This window comes from Chiloscyllium plagiosum, unplaced genomic scaffold (genome assembly GCF_037043375.1).
Source record: "Chiloscyllium plagiosum isolate Xiang-an unplaced genomic scaffold, Cpla_swu_hap1 HiC_scaffold_43, whole genome shotgun sequence".
Lineage (NCBI taxonomy): Eukaryota > Metazoa > Chordata > Chondrichthyes > Orectolobiformes > Hemiscylliidae > Chiloscyllium > Chiloscyllium plagiosum.
Window position 1 is genome coordinate 32,248,516 of NW_028270181.1, and position 25,272 is coordinate 32,273,787.

The 25,272-nt window shown below is 45.8% G+C and overlaps 1 protein-coding gene across 3 annotated transcripts in view; it reads left to right on the forward strand.

The window, feature by feature from the left end:
- The first annotated feature begins 213 nt into the window (after positions 1-213).
- Positions 214-25,272, forward strand: part of LOC122541744 (polyunsaturated fatty acid 5-lipoxygenase-like) — a 112,198-nt gene continuing 87,139 nt past the window's right edge. Inside the window, exons 1-5 of one of the 3 annotated variants that reach the window (XM_087982531.1) lie at positions 287-473; positions 5,010-5,034; positions 7,109-7,307; positions 19,635-19,716; positions 21,792-21,914. In XM_087982531.1, the coding sequence (XP_087838657.1) occupies positions 454-473; positions 5,010-5,034; positions 7,109-7,307; positions 19,635-19,716; positions 21,792-21,914 (449 nt within the window). In that variant the 5' untranslated portion in view covers positions 287-453. Of the gene's footprint in view, positions 474-5,009; positions 5,035-7,108; positions 7,308-19,634; positions 19,717-21,791; positions 21,915-25,272 lie in introns of all 3 variants that reach the window. The other 2 variants (XM_087982530.1, XM_087982532.1) reach the window with 2 other exon arrangements.

Sequence of the window (25,272 nt, forward strand, 5' to 3'; positions counted from 1 at the left end):
GCTGGACCTTTGAGAAGTCGAGCTGTTCTGTGTGTGTTTGTGTGTGTGTGTGTGGTTAACCAAAATGTGATATTGCAAAGATCAAAGATTAACTTATAAAGTACACCTTATCTGTGTGAAACTTTAGACCAATTTTATTCCGCGTTCTGTGCCCTTGTATGGCAGGGGCTGTGGGTTCTGCTGTTTTGGGAGGAGAGAGGAAGCCTTTCATTCAGAGAGGGTGAAGACACTGGGCGGAACTACAGCGAGTCACTCCAGTCCCTGTCACTCTGTCCGTCTCTCCCAGGCAGGCACAGCCCGGGACTGAGCGCCTCTCCGGGAAGATGGTCACCTATACAGTGACGGTGGCCACAGGGAGCCAGTGGTTTGCAGGCACGGATGACTATGTTTACCTGACCCTGCTGGGAACTGAAGGTTGCAGCGAGAAAACCCTTTTGGATAAACCCCTCTACAATGACTTCGAGCGAGGAGCGGTGAGAATCAGTTTCTTTGTTAACCCTCTCTCACTTTACCTCCCAACGTGGTGTCTACTCAAAGACTCCGCTCCAGAAACTATCTCTATCCTCTCACATGTGGCTGGACTCCGGAGAGATCCCTTTCGTTCAGTGCCCCCCTTCCAGCCCTCTCATTCCCAATGCCACTTGTTTCCAGTTTAACTTATCCCATTTCTCCCTTCTCTGTCTTACAGACTCACTCTGGCTCGTTATTGATCGCTTTGATCTCGCCCTCAATGTCCTCCACAATTTCCCTGACTTCTTCATTTCTGTCAAACTGATCCTCCCCTATATTTTCCACCTGCCTCTGACTCTCTTTTCTCTCCCCCTCCCACCCTCCTCAGTCTCTTCCAACCCTATCCGAACTCCCCCCTCCTCCTGTCTCTCATCACCTACCCATCTCTCTTTGTCTTTCTCCACAAGACCAGTCTCCACTCTCCCGTTCTTTCCCACCTCCCCTAGTCTGCCTTCCCTCTCTATTTCCTTCCTATCTCCTTTAGCCGTCAGTGTCTGCTTCCTCTCTTGCTTCACTCTCCCCTATCCTTCAAGTCTGCCCTGTCACTCTATCCCTCCACCTCCCTTTCCTCTCCTCTACTACCTCCACTCCCCCCACTTCACACTCTCTTCCCACTAGTTCAGTCTCACCTCCATCTGCCCAGACCTCCCCTCCCTTCCCCTCTCAGAGAGATGATATCTGTGCCTGTATTTTGAGTGGAGTGGTGCCTGTATTTACACTGGGACCAGTGTGTCCTCCCTATGTGCTGCCTCTCTGTCACAAGCTCTGCCTGTGTATGTCGAGTATGTATGTGAGGCAACCTTGTGCTCAGTAGGGTGCTGCAACTTTCAGGAAACTGATTAGATTAGATTCCCTGCAGTGTGGGAACAGGCCCTTCGGCCCAACAAGTCCACACCGACCCTCCGAAGAGTAACCCACCCAGACCCATTTCCCCCTGACTAATGCACCTAACGTTATGGGGCAATTTAGCGTGGCCTGTTCACCTGAACTGCACAACTGTGGGAAGAAACTGGATCACCTGGAGGAAACCCACGCAGACACGGGGAGAACGTGCAAACTCCACACAGTCAGTCACCCGAGGCTGGAATCAAACCCTGGTGCTGTGAGGCAGCAGTGCTAACCACTGAGCCAACGTGCCACCCCTTGACGTGCCCCTCTGCCAATGCCACTCATGCCTGGTCTAGTGGCCACCCTTTAACACTCGTTTTGAACTGGAGGACCCTTGGTGAAAGGGAGAGCAAGTGCTATCATTTCTACTTGCATCCAACCAGAACCGCCCCCCCCCCCTCTCCCCGCAAGATGCTGAGACACCCCACACCCCGATCGATACAGGCAAATAAATCAGACAGATTGTATCTCCTGTCAGAGAAAAATGAAAATAACATGTTGCTGCAGATCCAGCTCTGAGAAGAGTCAGCTTGCAGTCAGAAAGCATTGCTCACTCTTGTGTGTAGTCTATCGTCAGCCTGCTGTTGTTCTGGGTTTCTCTGAAGGGCCATTCACCTCGTGTCTCTGTGAAATCCACGAATCCCTCCTGTCATCCAGCCCTTCCGGAACAGTCTCTGAGGAAACTATCCCTCTGCGGAAATAATTCAACCCCCGTCTTTCCCCATGGATCAGAGTCTGAGGAGAACCATAAGGAATATCATTATTCCATTCTCGCTAGCTCCCTCGTTCCAAAGCCGATTCTCCCCAGCCCCAATCAAAATGGCATCCGTCCATTTGACAATTCTTTGTCTTTAATGGTAACTGCTCTTATCCAGAATAAACATCCAACAAACTAATTAGACTCTAATGAAACTAATTAGACCCTAATGGTGTAGTGGTAGTGTCCCTATCTCTGATCCAGCAGGCCCCTGGTTCCGGTCCCATCTCTTTAGATTACTTAGTGTGGAAACAGGCCCTTCGGCCCAACAAGTCCACACCGACCCGCAACACACCCAGACGCATTCCCCTACATTTACCCCTTACCTAACACTACGGGCAATTTAGCGTGGCCAATTCACCTGACCCTGCACATTTTTAGACTGTGGGAGGAAACCGGAGCACCCGGAGAAAACCCACGCAGACACGGGGAGAATGTGCAAACTCCACACAGAGAGTCGCCTGAGGCAGGAATTGAACCTGGGTCTCTGGCGCTGTGAGGCAGCAGTGCTAACCACTGTGCCGCCGTGCCGCCCTACAGAAGTGTGTAATAATAATTCTGCACAGGTTGATTGGGAAATTTGGACAGTAAAATAATTTTGACATGTTGCAATTGACAAGAGTGAGGTCAGCTGTGATGCCCTTACCAGTTCAGAAAATGTATTGTACTGGAGGGGGTGTGAAGGAGAGTCACCAGAGTGTAGAGGATGCAGCACATTAGCTACAGAGAGAGGCTTGATAAGCTCAGTTTGTTTTCAGTAGGATCGAGAAGGTTAAGCCTTAAATACCTGATCAAAGTATTTAAGATTATGAGGGGCATGGACAGGGTGAATAGAAAGCAGCTGTTCCCTTAGTTAAAGGGGGCATCATTTTAAAATGAAAGACAGGAGGGTTTTGAGGGGATTAGAGCAAAAACATATTCACCCAGAGGGTAGTGGGGCTCTGGAATGCATTGCCGGGGAGGGGGGGAGTTGAGGCAGGAAAGCTTACGACCTAAAGAAAGTACTTGGATGAGCACCTGAAATGTATAAAATTCTAGGCTGTGGGCCTAGTGCGGGAAAGTGGGACTAGTCTCAGAAGTCACGCATTCTTGGCAGTACAGACTTGATGGGCCAAAGGGCCTCATCCATCCTGTATGTCTAGGTTTACGTTGAGAGTTTGCTAACACTGTCCCCAGTTAACTAGTAGCTGTAAGGCACAGGGGAAGGATCACCAATGATTTGAAACAAACCAGTTCAAATTTGCTTTGACCCAAACATTGTGAGTTTGCCCGAGTCATGTTCCCTCTAAAGCGTAGCATTGAGTGAGGTCCCAGAGTGACTTTCTGAAACCTCCATTGAAAGTTTAGTGTCAGTCAGAGAGTTCATTTCATGTTTAGTGATGATATTATGGTGCACATTGTGGTTCCTGATTATAGTTATTCATTCACAAACTGCTGGGTGCAGCCACCCTCTTGAGTGAGCCTAGATCTCTGGGAAGTGGATATTGGAAGGATTTGACAGAGAGCTGGTTCCTGGCTGTGGCCAGTGCTCAGCAGCTGTTTGGAGGCAGGGGAAAGTCAGGTACTGGTTTGTGAGGCTGGAATGAGGGGGGATGAGCTTAGAATAGTTTACAGTTTGGCGCAACATCGAGGGCTGAAGGTTCTGCGCTGTGTTGTTTTATGTTCTATGAATTTCACCGATCCTGACTGGGATGTGTGATCAGTAAAAGTGTGTGTTTACTGAACTATACTGACACCAGTTCCAAACTCTAGGTTTAGGTAATAACCTCTGTTTTGGCACCTTGTAATATACTTTAAATATGATACATCAGTGTTCTCTCTTAGCCATCATTAGATTACTTACAGTAATTACTTACTTCAGCCCAACAATTCTACACTGACCCGCCGAAGCGCAACCCACCCATACCCCTACATTTACCCCTTTACCTAACACTATGGGCAATTTAGCATGGCCAATTCACCTGACCTGCACATCTTTGGACTGTGGGAGGAAACCGGAGCCCCCGGAGGAAACCCACGCAGACAGGGGGAGAACGTGCAAACTCCACACAGTCAGTCGCCTGAGTCGGGAATTGAACCCAGGTCTCTGGCGCTGTGAGGCAGCAGTGCTAACCACTGTGCCACCGTGCCGCCCGTATCATAATAACTATATACTCTTAAAAACTCCAACCAACTTGTCAAACATGATTTGACTCTATTTTTAGCATATATCATTCTCTAAATGCTTACCACATTTTTAATGCTAGTTTCTGGTGTTTAGAGGGCTAACCAATTGGCTAACCAATCCATTGTTACTTGTTTTTTACTCTTACCCCTTCCTGAAGAAAAACGTTTCATTTGCTACTTACTGTTCCCACTGGGATTGTCCTAGAATCCAGAGAATCCAAACCAATGCACCCACTATCTTTACAGCTAGCTCTGTTAAAATCCATGATATAGACCATCAGGTCCAGGAAATTTGTTAGCTTTTTTAGATTCATTAGTTGCAACACTATTTCCTCATTAACGTTTATTTGCTTAAGTTCCTCGTCTGTGTTAAATTTTTGGTTTCCTACTGTTCTGGGATTGTTTTTGTTGTGAAAACAAATGCAAACTATTAGTTTAGTGTCCCAACCATTTCCTCATTCACAATTAACCTCTGTCTCCTCCCATCAGTGACACACATCTAATTTCTCTAATTTCTTTTTTCCTACACCCTGATGGATCTCTTATAATCTATGCTTATGTCACTTGTAATTTATTCTTTTTTTTTATCAATTCCTTAGTCCTCTCTTGCTGAAAACTGAAATCCTTCCAATTCTGAGGCTTGCTACTCTTTTTGGCATTATAACCTGTTTGTTTTGTTCAATACTAGGTACAATTCTTCAAAATTAAATCAAGTGAGTTTCTTTGCTTGTTTTATGTTTATTAATCCTAGTTCATAGTCAAAAATGTAAAAGCTGCCAATGATGCTTGATTTACAGTACACTAAGTATTCAGCAGTCAAACTATGCAGTGTTCTATTATATTGGACATATTAAATTAAGACCTAGAGAGGGTAAAACAATCTCCTTTCATAGAATAGGATCCCTACAAAGTGGAAGAAGGGTATTCGGCCCATCAAGTTCACACCAACTGTCCGAAGAGCATCCAACCCAGACCCAGTCCTTCCCCATTATCTTGCATTTACCATGGCGATCCACCTAGCCTGCACATCCCCAGGCACTGTGGGCAATTTAGAATGGCCAACCCACCTAAACCTGCACATCTTTGGACTGTGGGAGGAGACCCATGCAGACACAGGGAGAATGTGCAGACTCCACACAGACAGTAGGCCGAGGTGGGAATCGAACCCGGGTTCCTGGCGCTGTGAGGCAGCTGTGCTATTCTGCTCCAAAGATCTTTCTAGCATTTAATTTGATTATTGATAAAGGAAAATTATTTCTAATTTGCCTCTAACTGAGGATAGTGGGAAGGGGAGAAGATATCACGAGGTTTGTGTACGTAGTGAGCTCAGAGCTAACCCACAGTAAACGAAAGAGAATTTGAATATTTAGTTGGAAGCACTGAACAATTTGTCAAGACTCATTGATTGAAAAATTAAAAAGACCTTGCTGGATAAACCTTGATGTTGGACAACTCCCACATGGGAGAAACTGTTACTTTTTTGTTTAGAACTTTTCAAACCTGATTTTAGACCAAAGTAAGGAAACCGTGATTAGTCACACTTTCACTTTGTAGGTATTGTATGTAACAGCATTTTTAAAATATATCTAATCTTTCAGGGGGTTGTAGATACTGCTTGGTAAGCCAGTAGTTATTTGCCCATCCCTAGTTATCCTTAAGAATTTAGTTATGAGTTGCCTTCTTCAACTGCTGTCGACTACGTGCTGTAGTAAACACACAATGGAATTAGGGAGGGAATGCCAGAATTTTGATCCAACAACACTGAAGGAACGGTGATATACTTCCAAGGCAGGATAGTGAGTGGCTCGGAGGGGAATGTGCAGGTGGTGGTGTTCCCATGTATCTGCTCCCCTTGTCCTTCTCAATGGAAGTGGTAGGGGTTTGGAAGATGCTGTCAAAGAAGGTTTGCTGAGTGCTTCAGTGCATCTTGTGGATGATACACACATTGAGTATTGTTCAAACTGCGCTCATCCAGGAAAGTGGAGCATCTTCCATCATGCTCCTGACTGACATTACGTTCCCTGTAAACTGTGCAGCCGTGTAGCTGTGGAGCTACTGGGAGATCCCACATGCATGGCCCTATTTCTGCTTTTTAACCATCCCATCTACGGAACCCAGACCTCCATGCAGGAGGAGGAGCAATGAACGGGATGATTGCTGCTGGCTTTTGCCTTGTAGATGGGGGCTTCCTAAGTGCTGTTGCAGCTGCATTATTGATATGGCTGAGTTTTCGTATAGATTAGATTCCCTACAGTGTGGAAACAGACCCTTTGGACCAACCAGTCCACACCGATCCTCCGAAGAGTAACCCATCCCCCTCTGACTAATTCACCTAACACTATGGGCAAATTAGGAAACCCACGCAGACACAGGGAGAATGTGCAAACTCCACACAGATAGTCACCCGAGGGCTGGAATTGAACCTGGGACCCTGGTGCTGTGAGGCAGCAGTGCTAACTCACTGAGCCACCATGCCGCCCCGGCATGTTATAGCTACTTTCTGCCTCTTTGATGGCCAACTAATCTTTTGCATATGCCACCATGTTACTGAGTACACCACATTTTCAGTAGTAACCTTTGATGTGACAATTTATCAAATGCTTTCTGGAAATCTAAATACTACAGCACGTGTTGCCTCCTCAAAGTAGATTGGTCAAATATGATTTCTCTTTCATCAACCATGCAGACTGAGCCAAATAATTTTGATTTTAATCTAGGTGCCCAGTATCTGCTTGCTGTCCTCTTTACACTCAGTCCTCGAGTAATGTTCCTCTTTGCTTTGTGTAGGTAGACTCGTATGATATGACAGTGACCAATGATATTGGCGAAATCCTGTTGGTGAAGATTGAGAAGCGTAAATACTGGGTGCAAGATGACTGGTATTGTAAATACATCACTGTAAAAACCCCAAATGGTGATTACATGGAGTTCCCATGTTATCGATGGATTACTGATCACAAGGAAATCGAGCTACGGGATGGACACGGTTAGTGCAAAGCTTGAAACTGAACTTGGACAGTGAGTGGGAGTAGGTGTGGCATGTTTGACACTGTCTGTATTGGGCTAGCTGCTCACAGAGCGTTGCAGCTGGCCGTTCTGTCACTTGGCGAGATGAGGAAAGGTCAGCTAGGCTACCTGCTTCTGATCCCATCTAGTGAGTAGCCACCTACACATACCCCAACCCCTTGAGTGATGATGTAGGTGCAGCTGTCAGACTCTGCAGTCACATTGTTGTCAAATTGTTAAATCATACACACAGGGCCAGAATGCTATGAGCAATTGTGGAAATGGGGTGAATCAATGATGAAATCACCAAAAGCATTGTGCATTTGGGAAGATAGACTCGCTTAGTGATGAATCGAGAAACCAACGTTAATGTCAGAAACAGACCATGGTCACACTGTGGTGGTACGACTGGGCCTAATACTATTGACAATGTGGCCATCTCCCAGCAATTATTATATCCCTATCCCAGGTCCATGGGACCTGATCCATAGATCATGGAGCAGAATCTCAGAAATCAACAATTTTGTTTACGAAATCTGCTAAAGAGATGGGAAAATATACAATTGCATGGGGTGAGGATGTAAAATGATATATAGATGTGATATTGGATCAGCTGCAGGTATGCATCTCAATCTTATCCAAGTTAAAATCATCAGATCTGTCCAGCAGCTGGTTGTAGAGGGCTCCCTGGCCTTAAACTTTCATATCACAGGTGTCCTTTCAGGAAATATCTGCTATTGTCAGCAGTATTTCCAGGTTTGCAAATCCATCTTGTATGAGGGAATTCATTGAGGCTTATATACCAGAAGCAACAGTCATATCTCCACCTTTACAGACAGAGCAGCCTCTCACTGGTATGAGATCGCACATTGCATTGTGTTTCCTATGGCCATCCTGACAGCAAACATGCAAAATGAGTGTGGGAGAAGTCCATTCAGTCCCTCAAGTCTGTCCTCGCCAATCAATAAGATCATAGTTAATTGAATCATGGTCATAACTCCCTTGTAGATCAAAAATCCAACTCAGTCTTGAGTAGATTATAAATTCCCCAGCTGCTACTGTGGAATGTGCTGAGAGCATCACTGCAGGCATCAAGATAACTCATCAACAAGCGAACCATTCCTTCCAGGTCCTGCAGTTTTATCAAAACAATCAGCAATTTGGTCACAACCATAGGCAGTACGTCACTTGATTCTGTATCTATTCTCCTGACAGCAGACAAGACTTATTCATCTTGAAAGGCATAAAAATATATGAGCAAGGAGTCGTAGTAGGCCATTCAGCCCCTTGATCCTACTATCTGATTACAACACCAAATGCATGTTCCCATCTACCCTTTCACCTCTTTCACCTCTGTGCTCAACAAGAATCTATCCATCTCTGGCTTAAAAATATTTAAGGACTCTGCTTCCACCATCTTTTCAGAAAGAGCTCCAAAGACTCATAACTTTCTGAGGGATATGTAAAAGAAAAACCACATCTGGTTTAAATGGGCAACACCTGTATTTTAAACAAGGGGTCTTAGCCCTTCCCAAAACAAGAGAGTTTTGTAAAATTAAAAGTGATGTATCAACGGTCTCACTAACCACTTCCATTCAGGCCTTAAGATGAAGTCCATCAGGACCTGGACACTTGACGCATCTATAACAACTTACTCAGTCCCACTTCTCTAGTGATTGTGTTTTTCTAGTACTACTCCCTCACTTTCATTTCTCACTGCTTCTAAGATGTATTCTGTATAGTGAAGAGTTATGCAAAGTAACTATTCCATCTGCCATTTGTTTACTTTCCATTACGAATTCTCCAGTCTCACTTTATATCGGACTAACCCACTTTTTGTTGACTCTTTTCTTTAAATATTTATAGAAACTTGTATTATCTGTGTTTATATTTATGACTAGCTTTCTCTGATACTCTGTATCTTGGACATTGTTTGCTATTTTTGTTTTATTCTATCCAATCTTCTGATCTGCCACTGATCTTTGCACAATTATGTGCAATTTCTTTACGTTTGATGCTCTCTTTAACACTCCCCATTAACCACAGATGGTGGGAAGGGTTCATCCCTTGGAATTTATCTCACTCTTTGAAATGTATCTACTGTGTGTATTCTTAAATACCACTTAAATGTCTCCACTCCATCCTTTAATTTGTCAATTCACTTTAGCCAGCTTTGCTTTCAGGTCGTCATAAATCCCCTTATATAAATTTCCATCTTCCTCAAACTATATGTAAACTCCCATATTATGTTTGCTGCTACCTAGGGGCACCTTGACTATGAAATCAATAGTTAATCTTATCCCAGTGCACAAGTCCCTGGTCCAGTATAGTCTATTCACTGATCAGTTCAAGAACATGCTGTTCTAGGAACATATCCTGTAAACATTCCATGAACTCCTCATCTAGGCCTGGATTAGAATAGTTAGATGCTAGATACAGACTTGATGGACTGTGCTGTCAGTCTCTGTAACTCTATGACCTTTGCCAATCTGATATAGATGTAGATTAACATCTCCGATGATTATTACTGCGCCTTTCTAACAAGTTTCCATTATTGTTTCCTTTATGTTCCACGCTGTCCTGTGGTTACTGTGAGAGGACCACTCCCACAAGATGTTTTGCCTTTATTATTTCTCGTTTCTATCCAAACTGTTTCTACATCCTGTTTTACTAAATGTAGGTCATCCCTCTACTGTGCTAGCTGACTGAACCATTCCTCTACCTTTTCCTAGATGTCTTCCTTTCTAAGTGTCCTATATGTTTCAAGATTTAGCTCGGAGTCGATCATTCTGCAGTTATGTCTGTCCTCGTGACCAGCTCATACTTATCTAAGACTGTTTGCATTTTCAGTTCATCTGTTTTGTTTTAAATGCTACTGCATTCAGATATAAAACCTTTAGTTTTATTCTTTTATTAACTGTATTCTTATCTATTGGTTTATTCTTAGAAATGTAATGCCTTTCTGTCACGGTCTGTTTATCATTTCCCATATTCATAATTTTCTCTTTGCCCTGGGTTCCACTTTTTGATTTGCAACATCTTTCTAAATGTGATCTTTGTTCTGACTGTTAATTTGGAGAGATGCTGGCCTAGTGGCATTATCTTTTTTAAGAACCATACAATCCCTACAGTGCGGAAGCAGGCCAATCGGCCCATTGAGTCCACACTGACCCCCCAAAGAGCACCGACCAACCAGACTCACCCCCCCTACTCTAAACCTGCATTTCCCATGTCTAATCCACTAAGCCTGCATATCCCTGGAACGTCTGGGGAATTTAGTATGGTTAATCCACCTGGCCTGCACATCCTTGGACTGTAGGAGGAAACCAGAGCATCCGGAGGAAACCCACGCAGGCACAGGGAGAATGTGCAAACGGCACACACAGACAGTCACCCGAGGCTGGAACTGAACCTGTGTCACTAGCCTATGCCCGAAATGTCGATTCTCCTGCTCCTCGGATGCTGCCTGGCCTGCTGTGTATTTCCAGCACCACATTTTTCAACTCTGGTCTCCAGCATCTGCAGTCCTCACTTTCTCCCATTCATGATACCATAGTCAGTCAGCTCATCCACTCTGCAGGCTTCACTCTCATCCAGACAAACTGCAAGAATTGGATAATTAAAAACCTGAGGCTTCTGTACTCTGTCTTCTAGATCCTATCATAGGAATCCAACTAACTTTACCTCCGTCTTTGATGAGTTGCAGTGTCTGTAATTCAGCCTCAAGCTCATAAACTTTGAGCCAAAGCTTTTGAAACTTTGAATATTTGACTGAGGCATATTGGCTCTGGCCCAACAGATTCCCACACGCTTTCACACATCACCTCTTCTGTCATGTTCGAAAGTGTTCTAATTAACTACTTCATTATTTAGCTAAATTAAACATTAGCTGTTTTTGATATTTTATTAACCTTACTATTTCACTGGAGATCTTATTAAAAACTCTATTTAAGGCTGGAAAGGACTGCAAACGTTCATTAGGAAAGACGCAGCACAAGTATAATTGTATATATTTATTAGAAAAAGGAGTGTCAAAGGATTGGATGGCAGATAAACTGATACTTTATAAAAGAAATGAGTAGGAAGCGAAGGACTGTAGGCCAATTAGCTTCATGCTTGTGGTACAAAAGATGGGGGACAGTGAAGAGGACGTTTTACTCTCTATCTAACCCCGTGCTATATCTGATCTGGGAGAGTTTTACTCTGTATCGAACCCCGTGCTATATCAGATCTGGGAGTGTTTTACTCTGTATCTAACCCCGTGCTTTATCTGATCTGGGAGTGGTTTACTCTGTATCTAACCCCGTGCTATATCTGATTTGGGAGTGTTTTACTCTGTATCTAACCCCGTGCTATATCTGATCTGGGAGTGGTTTACTCTGTATCTAACCCCATGCTATATCTGATCTGGGAATGGTTTACTCTGTATCTAACCCCATGCTATATCTGGTCTGGGAGTGTTTTACTCTGTATCTAACCCCGTGCTATATCTGATCTGGGAGTGTTTTACTCTGTATCTAACCCCGTGCTATATCTGATCTGGGAGTGGTTTACTCTGTATCTAACCCCATGCTATATCTGATCTGGGAGTGTTTTACTCTGTATCTAACCCCGTGCTATATCGGATCTGGGAGTGTTTTACTCTGTATCTAACCCCGTGCTATATCTGATCTGGGAGTGTTTTACTCTGTATCTAACCCCGTGCTATATCTGATCTGGGAGTGTTTTACTCTGTATCTAACCCCGTGCTATATCTGATCTGGGAGTGTTTTACTCTGTATTTAACCCCGTGCTATATCTGATCTGGGAATGGTTTACTCTGTATCTAACCCCGTGCTATATCTGATCTGGGAGTGTTTTACTCTGTATCTAACCCCATGCTATATCTGATCTGGGAGTGTTTTACTCTGTATCTAACCCCGTGCTATACCTGATCTGGGAGTGTTTTACTCTGTATCTAACCCCGTGCTATATCTGATCTGGGAGTGTTTTACTCTGTATCTAACCCCGTGCTATATCTGATATGCGAGTGGTTTACTCTGTATCTAACCCCGTGTTATATCTGATCTGGGAGTGTTTTACTCTGTATCTAACCCCGTGCTATATCTGATATGCGAGTGGTTTACTCTGTATCTAACCCCGTGCTATACCTGATCTGGGAGTGTTTTACTCTGTATCTAACCCCGTGCTATATCTGATCTGGGAGTGTTTTACTCTGTATCTAACCCCGTGCTATATCTGATATGCGAGTGGTTTACTCTGTATCTAACCCCGTGTTATATCTGATCTGGGAGTGTTTTACTCTGTATCTAACCCCGTGCTATATCTGATCTGGGAGTGTTTTACTCTGTATCGAACCCCGTACTATATCTGGTCTGGGAGTGTTTTACTCTGTATCTAACCCCATGCTATATCTGGTCTGGGAGTGTTTTACTCTGTATCTAACCCCGTGCTATATCTGATCTGGGAGTGTTTTACTCTGTATCTAACCCCGTGCTATATCTGATCTGGGAGTGTTTTACTCTGTATCGAACCCCGTGCTATATCTGATATGCGAGTGGTTTACTCTGTATGTAACCCCGTGCTATATCTGATCTGGGAGTGATTTACTCTGTATCTAACCCCGTGCTATATCTGATCTGGGAGTGATTTGCTCTGTATCTAACACCGTGCTATATCTAATATGCGAGTGTTTTACTCTGTATCTAACCCCGTGCTATATCTGGTCTGGGAGTGTTTTACTCTGTATCTAACCTCGTGCTATATCTGGTCTAGGAGTGTTTTACTCTGTATCTAACCCCATGCTATATCTGATCTGGGAGTGGTTTACTCAGTATGTAAACCCATGCTATATCTGATATGCGAGTGTTTTACTCTGAATCTAACCCCGTGCTATATCTGATATGCGAGTGTTTTACTCTGTATCTAACCCCGTGCTATATCTGATCTGGGAGTGGTTTACTCTGTATCTAACCCCGTGCTATATCTGGTCTGGGAGTGTTTTACTCTGTATCTAACCCCGTGCTATATCTGGTCTGGGAGTGTTTTACTCTGTATCTAACCCCGTGCTATATCTGGTCTGGGAGTGTTTTACTCTGTATCTAACCCCGTACTATATCTGGTCTGGGAGTGTTTTACTCTGTATCTAACCCCGTACTATATCTGGTCTGGGAGTGTTTTAATCTGTATCTAACCCCGTGCTATATCTGGTATGGGAGTGTTTTACTCTGTATCTAACCCCGTGCTATATCTGATCTGCGAGTGTTGTACTCTGTATCTAACCCCGTGCTATATCTGATCTGGGAGTGGTTTACTCTGTATCTAACCCCATGCTATATCTGATATGCGAGTGTTTTACACTGATTCTAACCCCGTGCTATATCTGGTCTGGGAGTGTTTTACTCTGTATCTAACCCCGTGCTATATCTGATCTAGGAGTGGTTTACTCTGTATCTAACACTGTGCTATATCTGGTCTGGGAGTGTTTTACTCTGTATCTAACCCCGTGCTATATCTGGTCTGGGAGTGTTTTACTCGGTATCTAACACCGTGCTATATCTGGTCTGGGAGTGTTTTACTCTGTATCTAACCCCATGCTATATCTGATATGCGAGTGTATTACTCTGTATCTAACCCCGTGCTATATCTGGTCTGGGAGTGGTTTACTCTGTATCTAACACTGTGCTATATCTGGTCTGGGAGTGGTTTACTCTGTATCTAACCCCGTGCTATATCTGGTCTGAGAGTGTTTTACTCTGTATCTAACCCCATGCTATATCTGACATGCGAGTGTTTTACTCTGTATCTAACCCCGTGCTATATCTGGTCTGGGAGTGTTTTACTCTGTATCTAACCCCGTGCTATATCTGGTCTGGGAGTGTTACTCTGTATATAACCCCGTGCTATATCTGATCTGGGAGTGTTTTACTCTGTATCTAACCCCGTGCTATATCTGGTCTGGGAGTGTTACTCTGTATCTAACCCCGTGCTATATCTGGTCTGGGAGTGTTTTACTCTGTATCTAACCCCATGCTATATCTGATATGCGAGTGTTTTACTCTGTATCTAACCCCGTGCTATATCTGATATGCGAGTGTTTTACTCTGTATCTAACCCCGTGCTATATCTGGTCTGGGAGTGTTTTACTCTATATCTAACCCCATGCTATATCTGATATGCGAGTGTTTTACTCTGTATCTAACCCCATGCTATATCTGGTCTGGGAGTGTTTGACACTGTATCTAACCCCGTGCTATATCTGATCTGGGAGTGTTTTACTCTGTATCTAACCCCATGCTATATCTGGTCTGGGTGTGTTTTACTCTGTATCTAACCCCATGCTATATCTGGTCTGGGAGTGTTTGACACTGTATCTAACCCCGTGCTATATCTGGTCTGGGAGTGTTTTACTCTGTATCTAACCCCATGCTATATCTGGTCTGGGAGTGTTTTACTCTGTATCTAACCCCATGCTATATCTGGTCTGGGGGTTTTTGACACTGTATCTAACCCCGTGCTATATCTGGTCTGGGAGTGTTTTACTCTGTATCTAACCCCATGCTATATCTGGTCTGGGAGTGTTTTACTCTGTATCTAACCCCATGCTGTATCTGATATGCGAGTGTTTTACTCTGTATCTAACCCCGTGCTATATCTGGTCTGGGAGTGTTTTACTCTGTATCTAACCCCGTGCTTTATTTGATCTGGGAGTGTTTTACTCTGTATCTAACCCCGTGCTATATCTGGTCTGGGAGTGTTTTACTCTGTATCTAACTCCGTGTACTATCTGATCTGGGAGTGTTTTACTCTGTATCTAACCCTGTGCTATATCTGGTCTGGGAGTGGTTTACTCTGTATCTAACCCCATGCTATATCTGATCTGGGAGTGTTTTACTCTGTATCTAACCCCGTGCTATATCTGGTCTGCGAGTGTTTTACTCTGTATCTAACCCCGTGCTATATCTGGTCTGGGAGTGGTTTATTCTGTATCTAACCCCATGCTATATCTAATATGCGAGTGTTTTACTCTGTATCTAACCCCGTGCTGTGTCTGATCTAGGAGTGGTTTACTCTGTATCTAACACCGTGCTATATCTGGTCTGGGAGTGTTTTACTCTGTATCTAACCCCATGCTATATCTGATATGCGAGTGTTTTACTCTGTATCTAACCACGTGCTATATCTGGTCTGGGAGTGTTTTACTCTGTATCTAACCCCATGCTATATCTGATATGCGAGTGTTTTACTCTGTATCTAACCCCGTGCTATATCTGGTCTGGTAGTGTTTTTCTCTGTATCTAACCCCATGCTATATCTGATATGCGAGTGTTTTACTCTGTATCTAACCCCGTGCTATATCTGGTCTGGGAGTGTTTTACTCTGTATCTAACCCCGTGCTATATCTGGTCTGGAAGTGTTACTCTATATCTAACCCCGTGCTATATCTGATCTGGGAGTGTTTTACTCTGTATCTAACCCCATGCTATATCTGATATGCGAGGGTATTACTCTGTATCTAACCCCGTGCTATATCTGGTCTGGGAGTGTTACTCTGTATCTAACCCCGTGCTATATCTGGTCTGGGAGTGTTTTACTCTGTATCTAACCCCATGCTATATCTGATATGCGAGTGTTTTACTCTGTATCTAACGCCGTGCTATATCTGTCTGGGAGTGTTACTCTGTATCTAACCCCGTGCTATATCTGGTCTGGGAGTGTTTTACTCTGTATCTAACCCCATGCTATATCTGATATGCGAGTGTTTTACTCTGTATCTAACCCCATGCTATATCTGATATGCGAGTGTTTTACTCTGTATTTAACCCCGTGCTATATCTGGTCTGGGAGTGTTTTACTCTGTTTCTAACCCCATGCTATATCTGATATGCGAGTGTTTTACTCTGTATCTAACCCCATGCTATATCTGGTCTGGGAGTGTTTGACACTGTATCTAACCCTGTGCTATATCTGGTCTGGGAGTGTTTTACTCTGTATCTAACCCCATGCTATATCTGGTCTGGGAGTGTTTTACTCTGTATCTAACCCCATGCTATATCTGGTCTGGGAGTTTTTGACACTGTATCTAACCCCATGCTATATCTGGTCTGGGAGTGTTTTACTCTGTATCTAACCCCATGCTATATCTGGTCTGGGAGTGTTTTACTCTGTATCTAACCCCATGGTATAATCGATATGCGAGTGTTTTACTCTGTATCTAACCCCGTGCTATATCTGTTCTGGGAGTGTTTTACTCTGTGTCTAACCCCGTGCTTTATTTGATCTGGGAGTGTTTTACTCTGTATCTAACCCCGTGCTATATCTCGTCTGGGAGTGTTTTACTCTGTATCTAACTCCGTGTTCTATCTCATCTGGGAGTGTTTTACTCTGTATCTAACCCCGTGCTATATCTGGTCTGGGAGTGGTTTACTCTGTATCTAACCCCATGCTATATCTGATCTGGGAGTGTTTTACTCTGTATCTAACCCCGTGCTATATCTGGTCTGGGAGTGGTTTACTCTGTATCTAACCCCATGCTATATCTGATCTGGGAGTGTTTTACTCTGTATCTAACCCCGTGCTATATCTGGTCTGCGAGTGTTACTCTGTATCTAACCCCGTGCTATATCTGATCTGGGAGTGTTTTACTCTGTATCTAACCCCATGCTATATCTGATATGCGAGTGTTTTACTCTGTATCTAACCCCGTGCTATATCTGGTCTGGGAGTGTTACTCTGTATCTAACCCCGTGCTATATCTGGTATGCGAGTGTTTTACTCTGTATCTAACCCCGTGCTATATCTGGTCTGGGAGTGTTTTACTCTGTATCTAACCCCATGCTCTATCTGATATGCAATTTTTTTACTCTGTATCTAACCCCGTGCTATATCTGGTCAGGGAGTGTTACTCTGTATCTAACCCTGTGCTATATCTGGTCTGGGAGTGTTTTACTCTGTATCTAAACCCATGCTATATCTGATATGCGAGTGTTTCACTCTGTATCTAACCCCATGTTATATCTGATATGCGAGTGTTTTACTCTGTATCTAACCCCATGCTATATCTGATATGCGAGTGTTTTACTCTGTATCTAACCCCGTGCTACATCTGGTCTGGGAGTGTTTTACTCTGTATCTAACCCCGTGCTATATCTGGTCTGGGAGTGGTTTACTCTGTATCTAACCCCGTGCTATATCTGGTCTGGGAGTGTTTTACTCTGTATCTAACCCCGTGCTATATCTGATATGCGAGTGTTTTACTCTGTATCTAACCCCGTGCTATATCTGATATGCGAGTGTTTTACTCTGTATCTAACCCCGTGCTATATCTGGTCAGGGAGTGTTACTCTGTATCTAACCCTGTGCTATATCTGGTCTGGGAGTGTTTTACTCTGTATCTAAACCCATGCTATATCTGATATGTGAGTGTTTCACTCTGTATCTAACCCCGTGCTATATCTGATATGCGAGTGCTTTACTCTGTATCTAACCCCATGCTATATCTGATATGCGAGTGTTTTACTCTGTATCTAACCCCGTGCTATATCTGGTCTGGGAGTGTTTTACTCTGTATCTAACCCCGTGCTATATCTGGTCTGGGAGTGTTTTACTCTGTATCTAACCCCATGCTATATCTGATATGCGAGTGTTTTACTCTGTATCTAACCCCGTGCTATATCTGGTCTGGGAGTGTTTTACTCTGTATCTAACCCCGTGCTATATCTGGTCTGGGAGTGTTACTCTGTATCTAACCCCGTGCTATATCTGGTCTGGGAGTGGTTTACTCTGTATCTAACCCCGTGCTATATCTGGTCTGGGAGTGTTTTACTCTGTATCTAACCCCATGCTATATCTGATATGCGAGTGTTTTACTCTGTATCTAACCCCGTGCTATATCTGGTCTGGGAGTGTTTTACTCTGTATCTAACCCCGTGCTATATCTGGTCTGGGAGTGTTACTCTGTATCTAACCCCGTGCTATATCTGATCTGGGAGTGTTTTACTCTGTATCTAACCCCAGGCTATATCTGATATGCGAGTGTTTTACTCTGTATCTAACCCGTGCTATATCTGGTCCTGGAGTGTTACTCTGTATCTAACCCCGTGCTATATCTGGTATGCGAGTGTTTTACTCTGTATCTTACCCCGTGCTATATCTGGTCTGGGAGTGTTTTACTCTGTATCTAACCCCATGCTATATCTGATCTGGGAGTGTTTTACTCTGTATCTAACCCCGTGCTATATCTCGTCTGGGAGTGTTACTCTGTATCTAACCCCGTGCTATATCTGGTCTGGGAGTGTTTTACTCTGTATCTAACCCCGTGCTATATCTGGTCTGGGAGTGTTTTACTCTGTATCTAACCCCGTGCTATATCTGGTCTGGGAGTGTTTTACTCTGTATCTAACCCCGTGCTATATCTGGTCTGGGAGTGTTTTACTCTGTATCTAACCCCATGCTATATCTGATATGCGAGTGTTTTACTCTGTATCTAACCCCGTGCTATATCTGGTCTGGGAGTGTTTTACTCTGTATCTAACCCCGTGCTATATCTGGTCTGGGAGTGTTTTACTCTGTATCTAACCCCATGCTATATCTGATATGCGAGTGTTTTACTCTGTATCTAACCCCGTGCTATATCTGGTCTGGGAGTGTTTTACTCTGTATCTAACCCCGTGCTATATCTGATCTGGGAGTGTTTTACTCTGTATCTAACCCCGTGCTATATCTGGTCTGGGAGTGTTTTCCTCTGTATCTAACCCCGTGGTATATGTGGTCTGGGAGTGGTTGCCTCAGTTCAATTTTGGTTGAAAAAGTAAGATAGATGAACACAGAAAAATATACACATTTTAAAGAAAAAAAATGGATTTATCTGATCAAATGTTAAAAATGTAAGAACAAAAGCTCCAGTTATTGTAAATGTATATCTTTACTACTTGCTATGGGGCGGCACGGTGGCTCAGTGGTTAACACTGCTGCCTCACAGCACAAGGGACCCGGGTTTGATTCCGGTGTTAGGTGACTCTGTGTGGAGTTTGCACATTCTCCCTGTGCCCGCATGGGTTTCCTCTGGGTTCTCCAGTTTCCTCCCATATTCCAAATGACATGCAGTCCAGGTGAATTGGCCATGCTAAATTGCCCATAGTGTTAGGTGCATTAGTCAGAGGGAAATGAGTCTGGGCGGGTTACTCTTTGGAGGGTCAGTGTGGACTTCTTGGGCTAAAGGGCCTGTTTCCACACTCTCTGTAACTCTGTGTGAACTGTCCCTGGAACAGGCACTCTCCATAACTCTGTGTAAAATGTCATTCTGCAGCCAGATTATCACGCGATGACCAGACTCAAATTGTCCGACAACACCGCCGCAGAGAACTCGAGGAGAGGCAGAAGATGTACAGGTAAATGATTGTGGCCCTAGAACGAGGGATGTTGTTTTTTTCCTGAAGGTGGTGAAGTAGAAGTGTCTGAGACCTATCTTTATCTTCCCGTAGTCACTTGGAGAGCGATTGGCATGGGGAATGCTGAGTGTTGCAGGTTCTTATGGTGTACTGGGCTATCACTGGGTCTGCAATGAATGTGAGGACATTGCCTTGTCTCCAAGAGTAACCTTGCCACCCATTGTGCCCACAGTGAACAGTCCCAGTATCACCAGTCTCTCTCCTCTCAGCCATAACTCAGCTTGGGGTGTCTGTCTGAAGTTGGTGCACTTTGTTTGATTGCTGGAAAAGCGCAGCAGGTCAGGCAGCATCCAAGGAGCAGGAGAATCGATGTTTCGGGCATGAGGCCTTCTTCAGGAATTTCTGAAGAAGGCTTCATGCCCGAAACGTCGATTCTCCTGCTCCTTGGATGCTGCCTGACCTGCTGCGCTTTTCCAGCAACACATTTTCAGCTCTGATCTCCAGCATCTGCAGTCCTCACTTTCTCCTTGAGCACTTTGTTTGATTGGCTTCCTGCAGCTGACTTGTCAAAGTAGGTGAGACTGGACTCTCCTACAGTGAGCTGGGGAGTGGGGGTGGGCTTTTAGCTGTGCACCTAAAGGCTGACCAACTCTTGACCCCACGCCCCCACAACAGCTTCCCACGTAACCGTTTGACAAAATCTGCAGGAATCACTCTGATGGAGCCTCACAGCCAACTGCTGCACAATGAGAATTCTCGGGAAGTTACTACTCTGCTTTTTACATTATGGATTCAGGATTTGGAGCTGCTGGTGTTGGATTGGGATGTACAAAGTTAAAAGTCACACAACACCAGGATATAGTCCAACAGGTTGAATTGGAAGCACTAGTTTTCGGAGCGCTGCTCCTTCATCAGGTGGTTGATGAAGGAGCGTCGCTCCGACAGCCAGTGCTTCCAAATAAACCTGTTGGACTATATCCTGGTGTTGTGTGACTTTTAACTTTGAGATTCAGGACTGCCCTTCCAGTCATTTATCAATGCAAACAGAAGTGTCCGTGCCTCACTGCCTGTCCCTTTGCCACAACTCTGGAGAAGTCAAATGAGCTTCCTTCAACTTTTGGTAGCTTTGTTTTCAAGATTCAATTTTTTCCACCTAGTTTATTGGCTGTGCATGGGATGCAGTGTTTCACTTTGTGAAATAAAACCGTGCATGTGTTTCATTATTAAACTCCAATTCTTTTTCCAAAGCTACTATTAAATCTGTTTCCATTCTCCGTTCAGACAGAGGAAATTGTTCACTTTGTTTGCTCGATCCAATCAGATATACCTGTAATTTGGGGCATTCCGGTTAAATCCCCCATTACCTCCGTGAGGAGATTATCTCCAGCCACTCATTGGAGCTGAATTCCTTCCTCCCTTGTACTGTTAGAATCCCTACAGTGTGGAATCAGGCCATTCGGCCCAACAAGTCCACACCAGCCCTCCAAAGAGTAGCCCACCCAGACCCATTCCCCTAACCCTATTACTCTATATTTTCCCCTGACTAATGCACCTAACCCACACCTGAACACTATGGGCAATTCACCTGACCTGCACATCTTTGGACTGTGGGAGGAAACCGGAGCACCCGGAGGAAACCCACGCAGACACGGGGAGAATGTGCAAACTCCACACAGACAGTCCCCTGAGGCTGGAATCGAACCTGGGTTCCTGGCGCTGTGAGGCAGCAGTGCTAACCACTGAGCCACCGTGCCTCCCCACCCTGTGCCGCCCATGTTCTAGTGAATCTCCTCTGCTTTCTCCCAAAGGGAAGTGCCTGACCCAGAATTGGGTACAGTTTTCCAGCTTCACTGCCAATTGTGTATAAAAATATGAGACATCACTTTCATGCTTGTGTATTTCACACTTCTATTTAAAAAGCAGACATTTTTTTTAAAAGACCTCCACGTAGCTGCTGAGTTCCCTGCCCTCCTGCAATCCCCTTTAAAATGGTCCCATTGATTTTCGATCCTGTGTCATTCCCCAGAGCAGATTTCCGATAACCCTGGTGAACATGGCTGCTTTGTGTGTTGCAGGTGGAAGGAATGGCACCCAGGCTTCCCACTCAGTATCGACGCCAACTATCACAGCGAGCTCCCCCGTGACATCCAGTTTGACAGCGAGAAAGGAGTAGACTTTGTCCTGAACTATTCCAAAGCGTGAGTAGAGTCTCTGTTCACTGACCTCAGCCCTGTTCACACAGCTCCCCCCGCCCCAACCACCCCCCCCAACAGATGATTCACTGGACACGAGGGCTCCCTGCCCAAAAACCACGATAGTCTAAGATTCGACTTCTGGGCCGAGTCCAGTGAGCTGGTCCCTGCTGGGACGCTGGGCAAGGAGCAAGGATCAGCCAAGATTCCAGTGCGGACAGATCCCACCTGACAAGGTGTAACAGACCAAGTTACGATGCCCCCGGGGTTGAATTCCTTTCAGCATTTAGCCTCAATCTATGAACAGTGGCAACTTGGGAGAGGCAACTGAACCACACAGCCTCCCACACACACCCTCCACACTCACACACACACCCTCCACACTCACACCCTCCACACTCACACACACATCCTCCACTCCCACACACACCCTCCACACTCACACACACACCCTCCACACCCACACACACCCTCCACACTCACACACACACCCTCCACACTTACACCCTCCACACTCACACACACATCCTCCACTCCCACACACACACTACACACTCACACACACACCCTCCACACCCACACACACCCTCCACGCCCACACACACCCTCCACACTCACACACACACCCTCCACACTCACACACACACCCTCCACACCCACACACACCCTCTACACTCACACACACCCTCCATTCCCACACACACACTCCACTCCCACACACACTCCACACTCACACACACACACTCCACACTCACACACACACCCTCCACACACACACACACCCTCCACACTCACACACACACCCTCCACACTCACACACACCCTCCACTCCCACACACACACTCCACACTCACACACACTCTCCACACTCACACACACTCCACACACTCCACACACACACAGATACACCTTCCGCACTCTCACACACACACAGACAGTCTACCCTCCACACTCACGCACTCCACACACAACCTCCACATTCACACACACTCCACACACACACCCTCCACATTCACACCCTCCACACGCATGCACCCTCCACACTCACACACACTCCACACACACACACACACACACATGCACACACACACACACCCTCCACACTAACACACACACCCTCCATATTCACACCCTTCAGACATACACACCCTCCACACGCAACACACACACACATACACACACACACACACCCTCCACACTCACACATACCGTCCACATTCACACCCTCCACACACACACACACACACCCTCCACACACTCCACACACATACACACACTCCACACTCACACACACACCCTCCACATTCACACCCTCCACTCCCACACACACCCACCACACACACACTCTCCCCCCACACACACTCCACACACACACACACACTCCACACACACACTCCACACACACACCTTCCACTTCCACACACACATTCCTCACTCACACACATCCTCAACACTCACACACACTCCACACACACGCACATACCTTCCGCACTCTCACACACACACTCCACCCTCCACTCACACACACATTACACACGCTCCACACTCATACTCCACACACACACACTCCAGACACACACACTACACACACACACTCCACACACACACACCTCCTCCACACTCACACTCCACACACACAGATACACACACACACACTCCACACACACTCACACACACACAGACACACACACCCTTGACTCCCACACACACCCTCCACTCCCACACACCCTTCACACTCACACACACCCTGCACACTCACTCCACACACACACACACACCCTCCATTCCCACACACACCGTCCACACTCACACGCACCCTCCACTCCCACACACACTCTCCACACTCACAAACACATCCTCCACGCACACACACACCCTCCACTCCCACACACACCCTCCACTCCCACACACCCTTCACACTCACACACACCCTGCACACTCACTCCACATACACACACACACACACACACCCTCCATTCCCACACACACCGTCCACACTCACTCGCACCCTCCACTTCCACACACCCTCCACACACACACACACTCTCCGCTCCCAAACACACCCTCCACATTCACACCCTCCACACACTCCACACACACACACACACTCCACACTCACACACACACCCTCCACATTCACACCCTCCACTCCCACACACACCCTCCACACACACACTCTCCCCCACACGCACTCCACACACGCACATACTCCACACACACGCCCTCCACTCCCACTCACACACTCCACACTCACACATACCCTCCACACTCACACACTCCACACACACACATACACCCTCCACACTCTCTTACACACACACACACACCCTCCACTCCCACACACACACTCACACACACTCTCCACACTCACACACACTCCACACACACTCCACACACACAGATACACCTTCCGCACTCTCACACACACACAGACACAGTCTACCCTCCACACTCACGCACTCCACACACAACCTCCACATTCACACACACACACACACACCCTCCACATTCACACCCTCCACACGCATGCACCCTCCACACTCGCACACACTCCACACACACACACACACACATGCACACACACACCCTCCACACTGACACACACACCCTCCATATTCACACCCTTCAGACATACACACCTTCCACACACAACACACACACACATACACACACACACCCTCCACACTCACACATACCGTCACATTCACACCCTCCACACACTCACACACACCCTCCACACACACACACTCCACACTCACACACACACCCTCCACATTCACACCCTCCACTCCCACACACACCCTCCACACACACACTCCACGCACACACCTTCCACTTCCACACACACACACACTCCTCACTCACACACACTCTCCCCCCACACACACTCCACACACTCCACACACACACTCCACACACACACACTCCACTTCCACACACACACACACTCCTCACTCACACACACTCTCCACACTCACACACACTCCACACACACGCACATACCTTCCGCACTCTCACACACACACACTCCACCCTCCACTCACACACACATTACACACACACACACACACGCTCCACACTCATACTCCACACACACACACACACGCTCCACACTCACACTCCACACACACACACCCCCTCCACACTCACACTCCACCCACACAGATACACACACACACACTCCACACACACACTCACACACACACAGACACACACATCCTCCACGCACACACACACCCTCCACTCCCACACACACCCTCCACTCCCACACACCCTGCACACTCACTCCACACACACACACCCTCCATTCCCACACACACCGTCCACACTCACACGCACCCTCCACTTCCACACACCCTCCACA